Source organism: Macrosteles quadrilineatus, unplaced genomic scaffold, assembly GCF_028750875.1.
Source record: "Macrosteles quadrilineatus isolate MER2022 unplaced genomic scaffold, UCM_ALF_1.0 Scaffold_8__2_contigs__length_117827958, whole genome shotgun sequence".
Taxonomy (NCBI): domain Eukaryota; kingdom Metazoa; phylum Arthropoda; class Insecta; order Hemiptera; family Cicadellidae; genus Macrosteles; species Macrosteles quadrilineatus.
This window is the reverse complement of record NW_026542601.1, coordinates 24,440,903-24,454,943: the sequence shown is the minus strand read 5'-3', so window position 1 is coordinate 24,454,943 and position 14,041 is coordinate 24,440,903. Positions and strand designations below refer to the sequence as shown.

Genomic DNA, 14,041 nt, shown 5'->3' with positions numbered 1-14,041 from the left:
GGAGTTTTGCACCTCTGACATAATGATGTAAAGAAACATTAAGTTCCAGTATATTCTTTATATAACTTGTATCCCGTTTTACTGTATCAACTGGTTACATTTTGTAAATTACAAATTTACTTCTCGTTCATTGGGAAACTACAATCTCTCTCTTCTCTTTTCTTGATTATCTTTTTACTAGACAGACATTGAATATAAATTTAATCACTCCCTTTAGTTATTTACAACAATTTGTTTTCAAGAAATAAATGTAACCTACAATTTACAAAAAAGTGAAAAACATAAAGCTGAGGAATTTTTTATAGTACCGTATTAGCATTTTTTTTTATGGATTTGGATATTCATTAGCCAAGTATTAAATATTATTTTATTTTGCACAATATTTACATGAAAAATACATTTTTGAGTACATTTTGCATAGTTTATAAAAGTTAAATAAATCAAAATCCTTTTTTCAGTGTACATATGGTACAAAATATGAAAGTATAAAAATAATGAAACGTTCTATTCAACTAACGTTAGCACACAGCTACATTACTTAGGCAAGATTACAACTAACTTACATTTAATGAAGTACATGGAAAGATTTATTTTTTAAATAAATTAATAATACTTCAACGCCCATAGGACTGAATATCTAAATGCACAGATACTCGTGTAGAGATATTATTATCTTAGAATCAATAACAAAACCTACAAAAATAATGACTTTGTAGATTTACCGTATAAAAATCTTCAACAACACTGCTAACAAAACTGTCTCTGACTTACATATAGTGGGTTAGGTCACAAGGATAACTAGAATTGAAAAGTTCATATTTGGTGACTGTGTTGTAAATGTACTGCAACTGTGTTGCCGTTAGTCAGCTTTGCGTGCCTTGCGTTTACGAGCGGTGTTTGAGTCTTGTGTGTTTTCATCCACCAGGTCTTCCTCCACGAGATCATCTTCCTGCAAACCAATCACATCGTGAGACAATGAATGACACTAATGTCTACATTCTAGGGTGTATATGAACTTCCTGAAACTTTTATGTATTTGTTCCTTAGGTTCTGACAGTAAAAAAAACCAACCTATAAGCATGGTTTTCGGTCTGTCAGTCTGAGTGTATTTTTACAATTACACCAGGGCCGATTTACCGAATAGGCACGGTAGGCGCCTAGGGCAGAACCAGTTGGCTTTTTTTGGAAGGCGAAAAAAAAAATTGGAAAATAAAAAAATTTGGTGGTTGTATTAGTAGGTGATCGCGGTAAAATTTTGCTGATCCCTCGCAGTCGTGTAGACATCATAATTGTCTCTTTTGAGCCCAATTAGATAGAACCTATCAGCACACAAAAAGTATCAAATTTTTTATTTTTATAAATTCTAAAATGGCGTCCAATTAAAATTTGTGTTTGTGTTGTGTGTGTTCTACAATGGCATGATGACCTGATGTTTTGTTACACCTGATGATACTCCTCTAGAAGTCTGAAACTATAGTAGTATTCTAGTAATAAAAGGATCGCCGTAAAATTTCACAGTAAAATTTTTATAATCCCTCGCAGACATCATAAACGTCTCTTTTGAGCCCTAATAGATAAAACCTATCAGCACACAAAAAGTATAAAAATTTTTATTTTTATAAATTCTAAAATGGTGTCCAATCAAAATTTGTGTTTGTGTTGTTTGTTCTACAATGGCATGATGACCTGATGTTTTTGTTACACCTGGTGATACTCCTCCAGAAGTCTGAAACTATAGTAGTATTCTAGTAATAAAAGGATCGCCCGACAAAGCAAGGTAACTTAAACCATTTATAATAGAACCCCTCATATCCGACCTCGCAATAACCAACTCTTTGGGATATCCAACCTAGTGTCCTACCGTCTACTTGTTTCCTGTCTGGGGCGATAACGCTGATCGCGGTTGTTGCCGTAATCGCGGTAGACGATTACCACAGTACCAAAAACATGTGTTGAGCCGTCGCGGGAGACGATTACTGATTTTACGGAGACTGTGAGTTTGTTATGCTCTTTTCCGACCATGGCCTGGTCCCGTCATGATTAGATATGAGGGGTTCTACTGTAGCTTAAATGTAGTGATTCAGAGACTACTACATCATATTTTTAGGATTTTTTTGTGTATTGTTTAGCTAAATACTAAAGTGTATGCTTTAAGGCAAAAATTATTAAATCAAGAGTTAGTTGTGTGAAATTGCACAAACTAGGACTATATTGAAGCTATGTAATCATGACCTATAATACAAATTCAATTTTGAGCAACAGGTTGATCTGTTATCACTTTGTATCACAGTAGTCCCTTAATAATTCGGCCAAACAGCTTGGTTACTACATACTACTAATAAGTGGTGACACGACAGGGGAGGAAACACAGAACTCACATACACACAATTGCCAACGGCTCGCAAAAATCATGTCCAGGTCAGTTCTCCTGGACTGTGGGTGCGAGCTGTCTTATATTTACTAATTAACATGATTTTTCGATAGTCTGGCCCACTGGCTGCCCTTTAAGTAAAACGATCGAGGAACTGCTGTATTTCTGTCTTCAACCTAATGCAGTATTCAATTATCAATTATCAATTATCAATTATTTAAGATGGGGACGCCACTATGTGCGTATTTTAACCCAAATATGAGTGAAGGATGAGTGTAGGATGAGTGGCGCGATCTTGTAGTCTTGTTAGTGACTAAGGCCGACATGTTCCTTAGACACAGCTGTTAGTTAATAGCCCATACAGCTAATGGCAACTAAGGGACCTACAGTTTATAGGGCAATTCCACGGTGTCGGACGTAGATTTCAGACACATTTTTCTGCTATTTTAATGCTTTAAAATTACTTTTTGTAAAAAACCTTAATCTTTAGTATTTTTATTTGAAAGAACAGTTCTTTAAAAACATTTTCATATGTAACATTTTTTAAATTTTAAAATCTTTAATGGCTAAAAAAAATTTTTTCTGCGGTGTCGGACGTAGAGTGCACAAAATCGATATTTCTTTTTTCCTTATTTGACTTTAAAAATCTGTGAATTTTAAAGAGATAAAACAACAGAAAAAATCATGGATGTAAAGAAACTTATTAGCTTTAAAAAGAGCCTAGGTTCAAGTTTTTTGGTTCTATAGTTTTGACACAAAAAAAAATCTCCTACGGTGTCGGACGTAGAATTTTTGGTGTCGGACGTAGGTTGTGTGATTTTTTTTAGATTTACAAATAATAGGTAGTAATTAAATGTAAAAAAACGTTCACAATTTTATATGAACCCTTTTAAACATTTATTCATGCATTTAAATGAGCCTGAGCAAATAAAATTACTAAAATCCTCTATACCTGGGTTTAAAATATTTAAATTTCGAACATTTACGTTGCACAATATGGTTTGACATTTTACCTTCAGGGAAAAAGTAAAAGGCTGATAAACACTCTACATCTTTTATTAGATATTTTGCTTATTTAACTTAAAAAAGTTACAGCTTCTTAATTCCTACAAATTACCCATTCTCTACAAATTAGTCTCTTTAAAAAAAATAATGAAATGAAAAATTCATGGGCACTTTGGGTTATATGCCTAAAAGTAAGACATGAGAAAATGTGTTCAAGGGAGCACATCTGGAAGTGGACCGATGATACTTTTAAATTTATAGTGGTCTCGTTCCTCCGTAAGGTTCAGGAGGCTCAATTTTCTTCACAATGTCTTTGGCTTTGTACATAATACAGTCTTCATCAGTTGGCCAGAAATAGTATGCACCTGACTTGGAGCAATGCATTACTTTCACTTTGGCTTCATTTTGTTCAACACACTGTACTTCACCTGGATAGTAATCATTATCGTATTTAACCACAACCCAGTCTTTTTGAGGCACTAAATCCTGAAGGTTTAGGTCATTTCTCTCTATTTCGAAACGCTCGCCATACTCCTGTTCTGAGTCATCACTGTCCGAAGACTCCGGATTTTGAACAATTTTTACTTTTCTTTTTACTAAATCGTCGCTTGTGTCGCCTACAATTAAGAAATCTTTTGATCCAGCTGCCGTCACATAATGCACTTTGTGAGTGTTAGGTACTGGTACGGAACACTCCCATATTTGCAGACCCTCAATCACTGCTTCTTGAATATCCTTACTTGAAATGAACTTAACTAAAACATTGGGGTTCCTTAAAGCAGCAATCTCGGCAAAATCTTCTGCTGTGCTCAGAACATGACCTGCATTGGCTTTGCAATAGTTCCAAACACTTCTCTTAACGGTTCCTCCTATGCCGTCAACCACACCTTTGCCGTGGGAAGTTGCAAAGAAATGCCAGTGGATCTCAACCTCAAACTTACTCTGTAGAAAAGGGAGAACTGAAAACATAAAGCGATTCTTGAATTGAGCTGATGTTCCATCAGAAAATACATTGACCTTAGTAATATCTGGTTGGATTGATTTTAGTTGTTGTAGCAAGAAGTTCAAATAACAGTAAATTTGATTTTTTGTGTGCTCCAGATCATCAGATACAATAACACAGCTTTGACTGACATTTTCCGCAATCCAAGCATACGATGTAAAGACAGTAGCCTGGCTATGGGTCCAATGTGCTGACTGTATTTCATTTTGGTGTAGAATGGTCGCATTTTCTGAAAAATCCATTGCAGAGAAACAATGTTGCCAAATTGCGAACTTTCTGGCATGCTATTAGGCCTATATTTTCATAGGTAATGTGTACACTTAAACGTTTATTGGTTTCCCATCATGTTAGCCTATATGGGTTTTGTTTAAATACTTTAAAACACAGTTTAGGAGATTTAATAACCAACAGTTGTAGCAAATGTTATATATTTTTTTTTACTTTTGAAGCTTACAAAAACTTATAAATTTGGGTGATATGTTTTTATTTATGTTTAACAATGGGGGTGTGGGATAAATTTTACATCTAACTAAACTGAAAGGTTCCTTAGTACAGGTTAATTGAGTACTATGATAAAAACTCAACTTAGGGTTTTATAGTATATGCAGCATGTTACGGTATTTAACATATACTACCCAATTTTAGTACTTTGGTGTCGGACGTAGAGTCGGACGTAGGAAATATTTTCTACGTCCGACACCATGATTAAAAAAAAACCATACATGATAGATTTTTTTCCAAACATGGATCATTTAGACCTATGTAAACTTGCTTTGCATACTAGTTTTCAAGCTTTAAAAAAAATCCCTCTAGCCACAGTAAAACTAAACGTACATTTTTGGTGTCGGACGTAGAATTTAATCTTTCTTAATGTTAAACATCTGTAGGGTGGACAGAAAACCTTTTTCTTAATTATAAATTGCATTAATATTTAGCTTTACTCTTAAACTATCAAAAAAATAATTCATAAGGCTTATTTGAGTAAATTTTGTTTGTTGGTTATGAAAATAACCAACATGGTTGTAAATCGGAGTGAAAAAAAAAAACGGTAGTCTATAAAAAAACATGTATATATTTTTTATTATTTTTTTTTGGTGGTAACCAATGTTATGAGTGGAAAGCTACACTAACGAGCTTTCCAAAAATGTATAACAGTAATGGGTTTGATAAAGTTGACAAAAAAGTATAGAGGTTGACCATTTTATGGAATTGCCCTATAGTGGAATCCGAACCACATTTTTCCTAGTAATTTATTGCACTGAGAGCCAAATATTCCACAAGATGTACAAGACTCACCGACTCATCATCGCTCCCCTTGGCTTTCTGACTCTGCTTGAGACTAGAAGGAGGCACCGCCTTTGGTGGGGACAGCAGGTCAATGGTACAAACAGCCACCTGAGAAAACAACTGCAGAATCTCAATTGAGCAATAGTCATAAGCCTGTGTTGAGGGATTAGAAATACATTGGTGTAATACACTTTTTCAAGAAACAAAGTCAAAAGGTCCTTCATGAATAATGTTAGGTTACATACTTCACTGATTTTTAAAGATACCAGTAATCACTAAGCACAAGACTTGACAATTTATTTTTTCCTACTTTTTTGGTACCATTGTTCTTTTTAATAGGGTTTCCAGATAAGAATTAAAGACAAAGTCAACAGTATATTACCATTGACTATTGGATACTGAAGTAGACATCCCATCTATATGGACCAGCTGTCGGGATTTTTTATTAAAAAAAAACATAGTTGTGTGAGCCAGTCACAGAATGCGCTAGTGTCTAAAATGCTATTTTCGGCCTTATTTTTAGTTGCTGAACAAGTTTATGCATCATAATGGTTGCTATACCTCACAATAATTTATTCCATTAATTTGACTGTGTAAAAAAGTTTGTGTATTCGACAGAAATCAGTAATTTAGATCTGCAAAATCTCTCAATGGCTCAAATCAACTACGACTACCTATTTTTAAAAAATGTGGTGACAATTTTAACATGATGATGGAATGTCTAGTTGTATCAATAGTCAAAGATATTAAATAACTTCTTGATCAGCATTGTACGTGTTATTAAATTTACAGAAAGTAAATAAAAGAAACGTCTTATAACACTTAAAACATATATTTACGCTTATACTGTTACTCACAAGACGGTAAATATACAAAAACGATGGTAAGTGGTGATCGATATATATATATATTATATATATTTATAAGGAAAAATGTAAAGATAGAAATAAGTTGATTAATGAACAAATACATTTTGATTCCAGTTGTACTTATAAAAATGTATTGGCCGGTGCTTCCGGTAGCCAATAGGGTATAAGTAGGGACGCCATTCAAGATTCTTGTCATTCGCCTATTGGGTCTGATGATGATTGGAGTGTCCAATCGAAATCGATCACCACTTACCATCGTTTTTGTATATTTACCGTCTTGTGAGTAACAGTATAAGCGTAAATATATGTTTGAAGTGTTATAAGACGTTTCTTTTATTTACTTTCCGTCTAAGATATTACACTACAAGGCCAGCAGGTGTGTAAAGTATGAGCATGATAGTTTCATAGGGAAGTGATAGGGAAGTAATGCGAGTAGGCCTACCGTTAACACATCCTCAGGTGAAACGTGTATAATACTTCTGGCTACACTATCAGCAAGAAAAATACAGCATGTAAAATACAACTTAAATATATAACTAATTTGATAACAATGCTTTATTCACACTATTTCAAAACAACATTTTAACAGTCAAGTCAAGTCTAAATATCATTTATTTCGCAAAAAATAGACATACTGTATTCCATATTATGATCTCTGTACAAAAATACAAAAATTATTAGCTCACTTTCCTACAAATTTTGATATCAATTTGAAACGAAGTTCCTGATGAGCTAGAGACTTGAAATTTGAAACATAGCTCACAAGTGGATGACAATGAAATATTATAGCATTTAATTTTCATATTTCCCTTGGGATTCGCCCCACTGGCTTCCAAATTTTTCATGTTTACATTTTGAAAGAATGTAAATATATCAATTAATTGAAGCCAGCTGTAAATACTTAAATTTGAAAAGATAAACAATCTGATTGCAGAAATAAAGGTGTTTGTTAATAATGTCATTTGTTATTTATTTAGTATTCTATAAAGTAAACAATAAATTAAATAGATTGATATATTTATAGTTAGTAGGTAGGCCATACATTTAATCTAATACATAATTATATGAAAAGAAACTCAAATAAACCTTAGATTTCTGATATAGATGCATGAAATAGATTTAACATCCACACACATTAAAAACTAAAAAGTAGAAAATAATTTATAAATAAAAACTTTTTTTAAAACTAAACGTTTTTAAATGCACTAAAAAGTAGAAAATAATTATAAATATGTGGAGAGTATAAATACTTGCAAGATTTAAAACGAAAAACGTGAGGTGCATGCAATTGATAATAATACATTAGTTCAATAGGTTAAGTTAATTGTAAATTATCTATTGGGGCGTAACCCAAGAGAATTATGAAAATTAAATGATATAATATTGCAATGTTATCCATTTGTGAGCTATGTTTCAAGTTTCAAGTCTCTAGCTCATCGGGAAGTATCAACATTTTCAAGAAAGCGAGTTAATAAAAACGAGCCCGTGGGGCATTGCCCAAGGTAAATATGAAAATTAAATGATATAATATAGCATTGTCTTCCATTTGTGAGCTATGTTTCAAGTTTCAAGTCTCTAGCTCATCGGGAAGTTAGTATAAAATTGATTGCAAAATTTGTACCGGACAAGAAAGCGAGCTAATAAAAACGTTTTAAAAAATAGACATACTGTATTCCATATTATGATCTCTGTACAAAAATATTTACTTTTCTAAGTAAATTTATTTTTCTAAATTATATTACTTACAATTTTCTATAAAAGCTTTTTGAAGTGAGCAAAATTATCCCCTACAAAGGAGAATTTACTCCTGTGCGTGGGAGAGAGTTGTTATATTTTTAGAGTTTTTTGAAATGATGAAAAAAAGGAATTTTCAACGGGTTACAAGTTGAAAGTCAATGCTCTATCCCTGTGGCACAGAAACGAGAACTGCTCAGATATGTGCTTGCATACAATTGTTCGATGTGAGCGTAAATTTGTTGTCTGTAGGTTGAGTCTGTAGGCTGACAATTTGTTGTATACCTAGTTGTAACAATTTGTTGTAGAGTAGGTTCTATTCTCGGTAAGTAAATTCCTCCACCTAGTGCATGTCTGGTTCTGTTTTCGTGAGTGTTTGAATATGTAAGTAGTCATTCAAACAGTACCTACTTTAAAAGTTTTACATTCTTTAACCTATTCTACCATTTATTGTGCAAAGTGTGCAATGAGCCAGACAAAACATGTTTAATATTAATTGTATAGCTTAGAAAAGATTTAGAGTCTACAGAAGAAACTCATATCGTGTTTTTTCAAACGATGCAGTAAATGAGTGATGTTTTTGCAGGAGAATCACAAAGGAGATGTTATTTAGGCCTACCATATAATTTAGAACTTACCAGTCCAAGCAGTGCTCCAACAAAGATTGTGGCAATGGCAAATATGAGGTAAGATCCCCAAGTAGGAAGTCCATAATCTTCCATTAGTCTTGTGTGGACTGCCTGGAAAGTTGTATTGGCATTGTTATACATATTAGAAAAAAAACAAGTATTTTTTAAAAAGTTATTTATATGGTAAACCCCAAAGAAAAGTGGTTTTCTATCAGCAGACTTCATCTCAACCGAGGTCAATCAATAGAGTACCCTCACTAACTACAGATTGCCGATAGGGCCAAAAGTTAATATAAAGCTGAACTGACATTTAAACTAAATTTTAATAAATATCAAATATCCAAACTATGTTGGTACGGGGCCGGGGGGCAATATTCTGTCTAGGAGAAAAGGTTATTTACATGCAATATTTCAACAGTGCTGATTATGTACTCATTTTTAAAAAAGAAAAGGAGTTTAAACGTAATTTCTTATTTTATGTTTTAGTTAAAATTTGAAGACTGTAAGGCTCACTTTCTGAAGATCCAAAGATTTCCATATACTGGACTTGTTGCTCATTGTAGGCCTACTAAGTCAAACTCCGTCATATTTGAACAGGTGCAGAACTAGTTGAATAAAAATATTTCATATCCTTTACCAACCACTAAGCCGAGAAAAGGTGAATCAACTCAAAGTTAGATGAACGATAACCTCATTTTCAAAAGCCAAATTCATTATGGCCTATATTAAAAAAGAAACTTGAGTATACCTAATAAATCAAATAAAACTAACGACATGGCTAGAACAGCCGTTAAACAAACAGAAGCCCAACACTAAAACTTAATTTGATAGCCTATGGAGTTCATTATTGTAATTCTGGATTTTTAAGCTTTGGCTATACAGTATTTTTAATAATGATCCTGACAGATTATTTGGATGGACTTAAGTCACAAAGAAAGGTACACAAGGCCATCTCAGTAGATCACTATAGTATCTCCCTTTGTTAGCTCTTGAAATGTTTTAAAATACAAGACTTATACAAAGTCTATACCGCAACATTTCCAAACAAACAAAAATGTAAAGTTACAGATGTAGTTGTGACTTACCCGAAGTAGCTGAGACATCTTGAAGAAGTAAGACACAATAGACATCTGGAATGACGAAGGTGACTTCCATCCTGGAATGGGTTCAATAGCCTTCCATTTATCTTCTTCGATGAAGGAGATGAAGGAATCCTTTTCTCTGGACCCCTTGTATTGTCGAAATTCACCATTGAGCACACTATTTATGGAAGTAAAAATACACAATTATTAAAAAATTACAGATAAAATATACAGTTAAATTTTCCAAAGTTGATTTTACCCAGGAATAGTGTAAGGTCAATTTAAGAATCAATAGGTACAACTAAAATAGCTTATTCTCTATTTGAGAAACTCAATAAAACCTCCAAATTATTTTTAAGTTAATTGGAGTCATGCTTAAAACGTAAATATTAAGTATAGTTAATGTAAATTAATATGGAATATTTGGGAGGGTAGTGAGAGAGACAGAAAACCTCCCCCACAACAGAACTATTCTGTGGACTGCATATGTATGTTAAATGAGGTTTTATGGCAATTTTCGAGGTGACTGAACAAAATAACACAAGCAATGGTGGTGGGGAAAAATATCTCGTGTGCATGCACATCATTCACTTGTCTTCATCTGAAATACCCACTCTGGATTTTGACATGATTGTGAAGTGCCAGAGAGCTGAAACTCTACTATAGCTATTTCAAGACTATGTCCACTTCAGCCAGTATTGGCGTGTTGCTGTCATAAAAATCTAAATCTATTTAATCATCCCGTTTGCGACTATAAATTATAATGTATTGTGAAACAGTTTTAAATGTCAAATTTGTATCTTTTCTTCCTTCAGTCTTTTGTGTTTATTTTACACTGTAACTGGTTGACTTTATCACGATCAAGTAATTCAAATGACTGGATAGTGAAACAAAATTGAAAAAAAAAACTTAAATTGAATACCTAACATATAAATTTGTAGTTTGTAAAGTTATGATTCTTAAGCACATATAACTTTTTTACGCTCATTCCAGCTGAGTAACTATGAAATCAGCTGGCATAACATAGAGACTTGTGTTGGTACCTGGCAGTTTCATGCCAGATTCACAGCTTCTTGGTTAGTTTTGTGACTGCAGTTGTTTGGAAACCACGCCTCAAAAAGTGAGATTAGATTGAACTACCTGACACTCAAACAGAGATTCATTCTGTCACCCAAGAACAATATGATCCACACAGAAAAGAGCTACTTACTGGAATATGGTGGGCAGAGCAGTAACCATGAAACGGCCGCTTAGACCCGGAGACTGAGTAACATCCACCTGACCTACTTTGATATTCAGGTCTTTACTCCAACCAGAAAACTCTTCCCACACCGACTGCATAGCTTTGCAAGCAGGACACCAAGGTGCATAGCTGTGAAGAAATACTGAGTAAGCTACTTTGAAAGTATTTTAGTTTAATTGTAAGTTCAATAATAATTTTTAACCAGACTTTTTATTTATTTATCTCTTTATAAATTGGTGTAGGCTAGGCGAACTATAATTTTATGGGCATTTTATGAATTTCAATGCATTTTTAAAAATGTTAAAAATTGCATCCACCGAAATTAATTAGCAGAGAAAAAGAATGATTGTTTTTTTTCCCAATATTGTTGATCCTCTCGGGTTTATATTTTTACTCTGTTGATTTCACGTTTTTAACTAAGATAGGCTATATTTATATTTTAGCCTTGTTTAGTTTTCAGAATGCCAAGAAGTTTTCTCTCTCTAACAGACTTATTCCCAAGATGCACCTGGCAGGGCCATTCTTGCTGTGCTGGGGGCATAAGTTTAATGGTGACGGGGCTAGGATGCTACACCCTAATTCCCTCAACATGAGTCACATTCCATTGGTGGGATACTAAATTAGGTTGGCACTTTATGATTATAACATAGCCTACTCACTCTTAATTTTCAAAATTCCATTTGATGACAGAAAAAACAAGTGAGGAAGATAGGTCGGACTTTATGCGGGTTCGTGACTGTGTCCTTTGAAGAATAAGAGCAGATTATTTTGTTTCAAAACAAATTGATTTAATTCCGCATTAAGTCGAGTATAAACAGCTATTTGCTTTCCTCACTCAGTCCTCAGCCCAAATACGGGCCCATCCAGACCACGCCATATTACCAACAGTTACGCAGATTTGTAATTTTAACCTTCGTTTTCCAGCCACTTAGGAATCTCTCCAACAAAAACTGATTGTATTTTTGGATTCAGCGAGAAAAAAACTGTAAGTAGACATCTACAAATTACATCATATCCCAATGTAGACATACTAAGTTAAACTTAATTGTCGTGTTTCCAATTAGGCCTATCTACATTACAGGACGACGCCACCATCCCAGTTCATAAAGTTATACATAGCCTACTAATATGAAAGGCAGAGGATACGCGTCCCGTAACTGGACGTGGATTTGGCGTCCGGCAGTTACTGTCATAATCCTTAACCTAACTAACCAAACTTGCTGATAATGAAAATATCAAATGAAGGTTAAATTCTGTTCATAACTTCATAACTGTTCAAAACAAAATCTTTGCAAAAAATTAAAGATAGCCTAACTTACTAATGGGATTCAAACCAGGGACCTCTTGCCAATCAGCCCAGCACTCTATCCACTGCACCACAAACACCGATGGCTGTACATCGTATTGTTGTGGTTATGGCGTTCCAGGCCCCCACAACTTACAGTACAAAGGTGAACTGTACTGATAAAATGTATCGGCAGTGACCAGGATCCGAACCCACGACATCGCTGTCTTGGGCCCGAAGTCCGCGACCCTACCGACTGAGCCACCGACTCACTAAGGAGGTTACTGGACGCGTATCCTCTGTGAAATAAATTAGGCACACCAAGCCTAAGACCCTAGGTCTAGCCTGAAGTAACGTGAAAAACAATCCCGGGCTCATGCCTAGCTAGCGTATACTAGGACAAACATTTAAAAAAACTAAACCTAGGCCTACTTGTGGACACAATACTGAACACTAGGCCTAAGTTATTCAATCTAGTTTAGTAGGCCTGCCACAATTAGGCCTAGGCCTACAGTAATCACTAGGAATGAGCCTTCTTTTAGCTTCGAATTTCTTTTTTCCCTAGGCCCTAACCAATAAAAAAAGTTGGTAAGGCCTATCATGAATCAAAACGTGATCAGCAGGTTGTTGGCCGGCAACAAGACGCAATAATTTACGTTTTGGTAATAGCAAAGTTGATGAATGTACTTACAATTCCACCATCCATTCCCCTGATAGCATAGCATCCCAGTTTTCTTCATTCAAACTAAATAATTGTGACTTGCAGTGGGATAAACTGATATTAATACTAAGGAAAATCAAAAATGTAAATAACTTTATACAATGTACAGCCGCCATACTTAACAGTAACCCAAGAAGTAAAACAGAATCAGAAGAAACAGTCAAAGACAGAAACAGACAGTGACAGTTAGGCTAGTACAGTTGAGTGAGAGTTGAGAGTTGAGTAGGAGTAGAGTTTAGAGTTTTTTTTTTTTTTTTTTTTCTTGCCGAAAAGGCGGTCTGGGTTTTTTTACCCATGAGAAAGTTGTAGCGTTGTAGGTAGCCGTGGTTGAGTACAGTTCGACTTCGACGTTCGACAGTTGGTTTGGTTGATTTCTGTTATGATGGTGGGTCGAGTTCCCGCAAGGCTCAAAGGACGTTCCATGACTGACGTCATAGTGATGACTGCTTTCCCACATCCCACATTTCCAACTTTCCAAGAGTCGTCTCTCGTATGATAAAGTGCCAAATCGCCAAAATTGGTTGTTTATTATTTCGACTTGACATGGGACAGTGTCATAGTGGAAGGAAAAAACATGTTTTTCTTCCACCATGGGATAGTGTATTGAAAAAGCCTACAGTTTTTGTGACGGTACGGAAAAATAATATATACGATGAATTTTCAAATAAAAATAACGAGCTCTATTTGGGGTCTGACTTAGGGGAGTTACGAATGAGGCATTTAGTTCTAAATTCCTCCGTGAACAGCGCTGTAGTAGAGAGCACTTTGGCAATGAAGGTTTACTAATCGCAAAAATAGTTCTGTTCATAAAA

The 14,041-nt window shown here is 34.5% G+C and overlaps 1 protein-coding gene across 2 annotated transcripts; it reads right to left on the bottom strand.

Annotated features, from left to right (window-relative positions):
• Nucleotides 1-353: 353 nt before the first annotated feature.
• LOC129000033 (thioredoxin-related transmembrane protein 1-like) lies at nt 354-13,353 on the bottom strand. 2 transcript variants are annotated; one of them, XM_054426881.1, is made up of 6 exons: nt 13,200-13,353; nt 11,191-11,352; nt 9,984-10,158; nt 8,908-9,009; nt 5,676-5,786; nt 354-949 (listed from the first exon to the last, which is right to left on the bottom strand). In XM_054426881.1, exons 1-6 carry the CDS (start codon nt 13,343-13,345, stop codon nt 860-862), a joined length of 786 nt encoding a protein of 261 aa, XP_054282856.1. In that variant the 5' UTR covers nt 13,346-13,353; the 3' UTR covers nt 354-859. The 2 variants fall into 2 exon arrangements, with proteins under 2 accessions (XP_054282856.1, XP_054282857.1); XM_054426882.1 differs by having other exon boundaries at nt 5,676-5,774.
• Between the last annotated feature and the right edge of the window lie 688 nt (nt 13,354-14,041).

Bases quoted from the DNA above. Each gene is read 5' to 3' on its own strand.
- LOC129000033 (XM_054426881.1), bottom strand. From the start codon at position 13,345: ATGGCGGCTGTACATTGTATAAAGTTATTTACATTTTTGATTTTCCTT. The intron at 9,010-9,983 runs GTAAGTCACAAC...ACAACTTTCCAG, and splicing joins AGATGTCTCAGCTACTTCGG to GCAGTCCACACAAGACTAAT. The intron at 5,787-8,907 runs GTAAGTTCTAAA...GAGATTCTGCAG, and splicing joins TTGGAGCACTGCTTGGACTG to TTGTTTTCTCAGGTGGCTGT.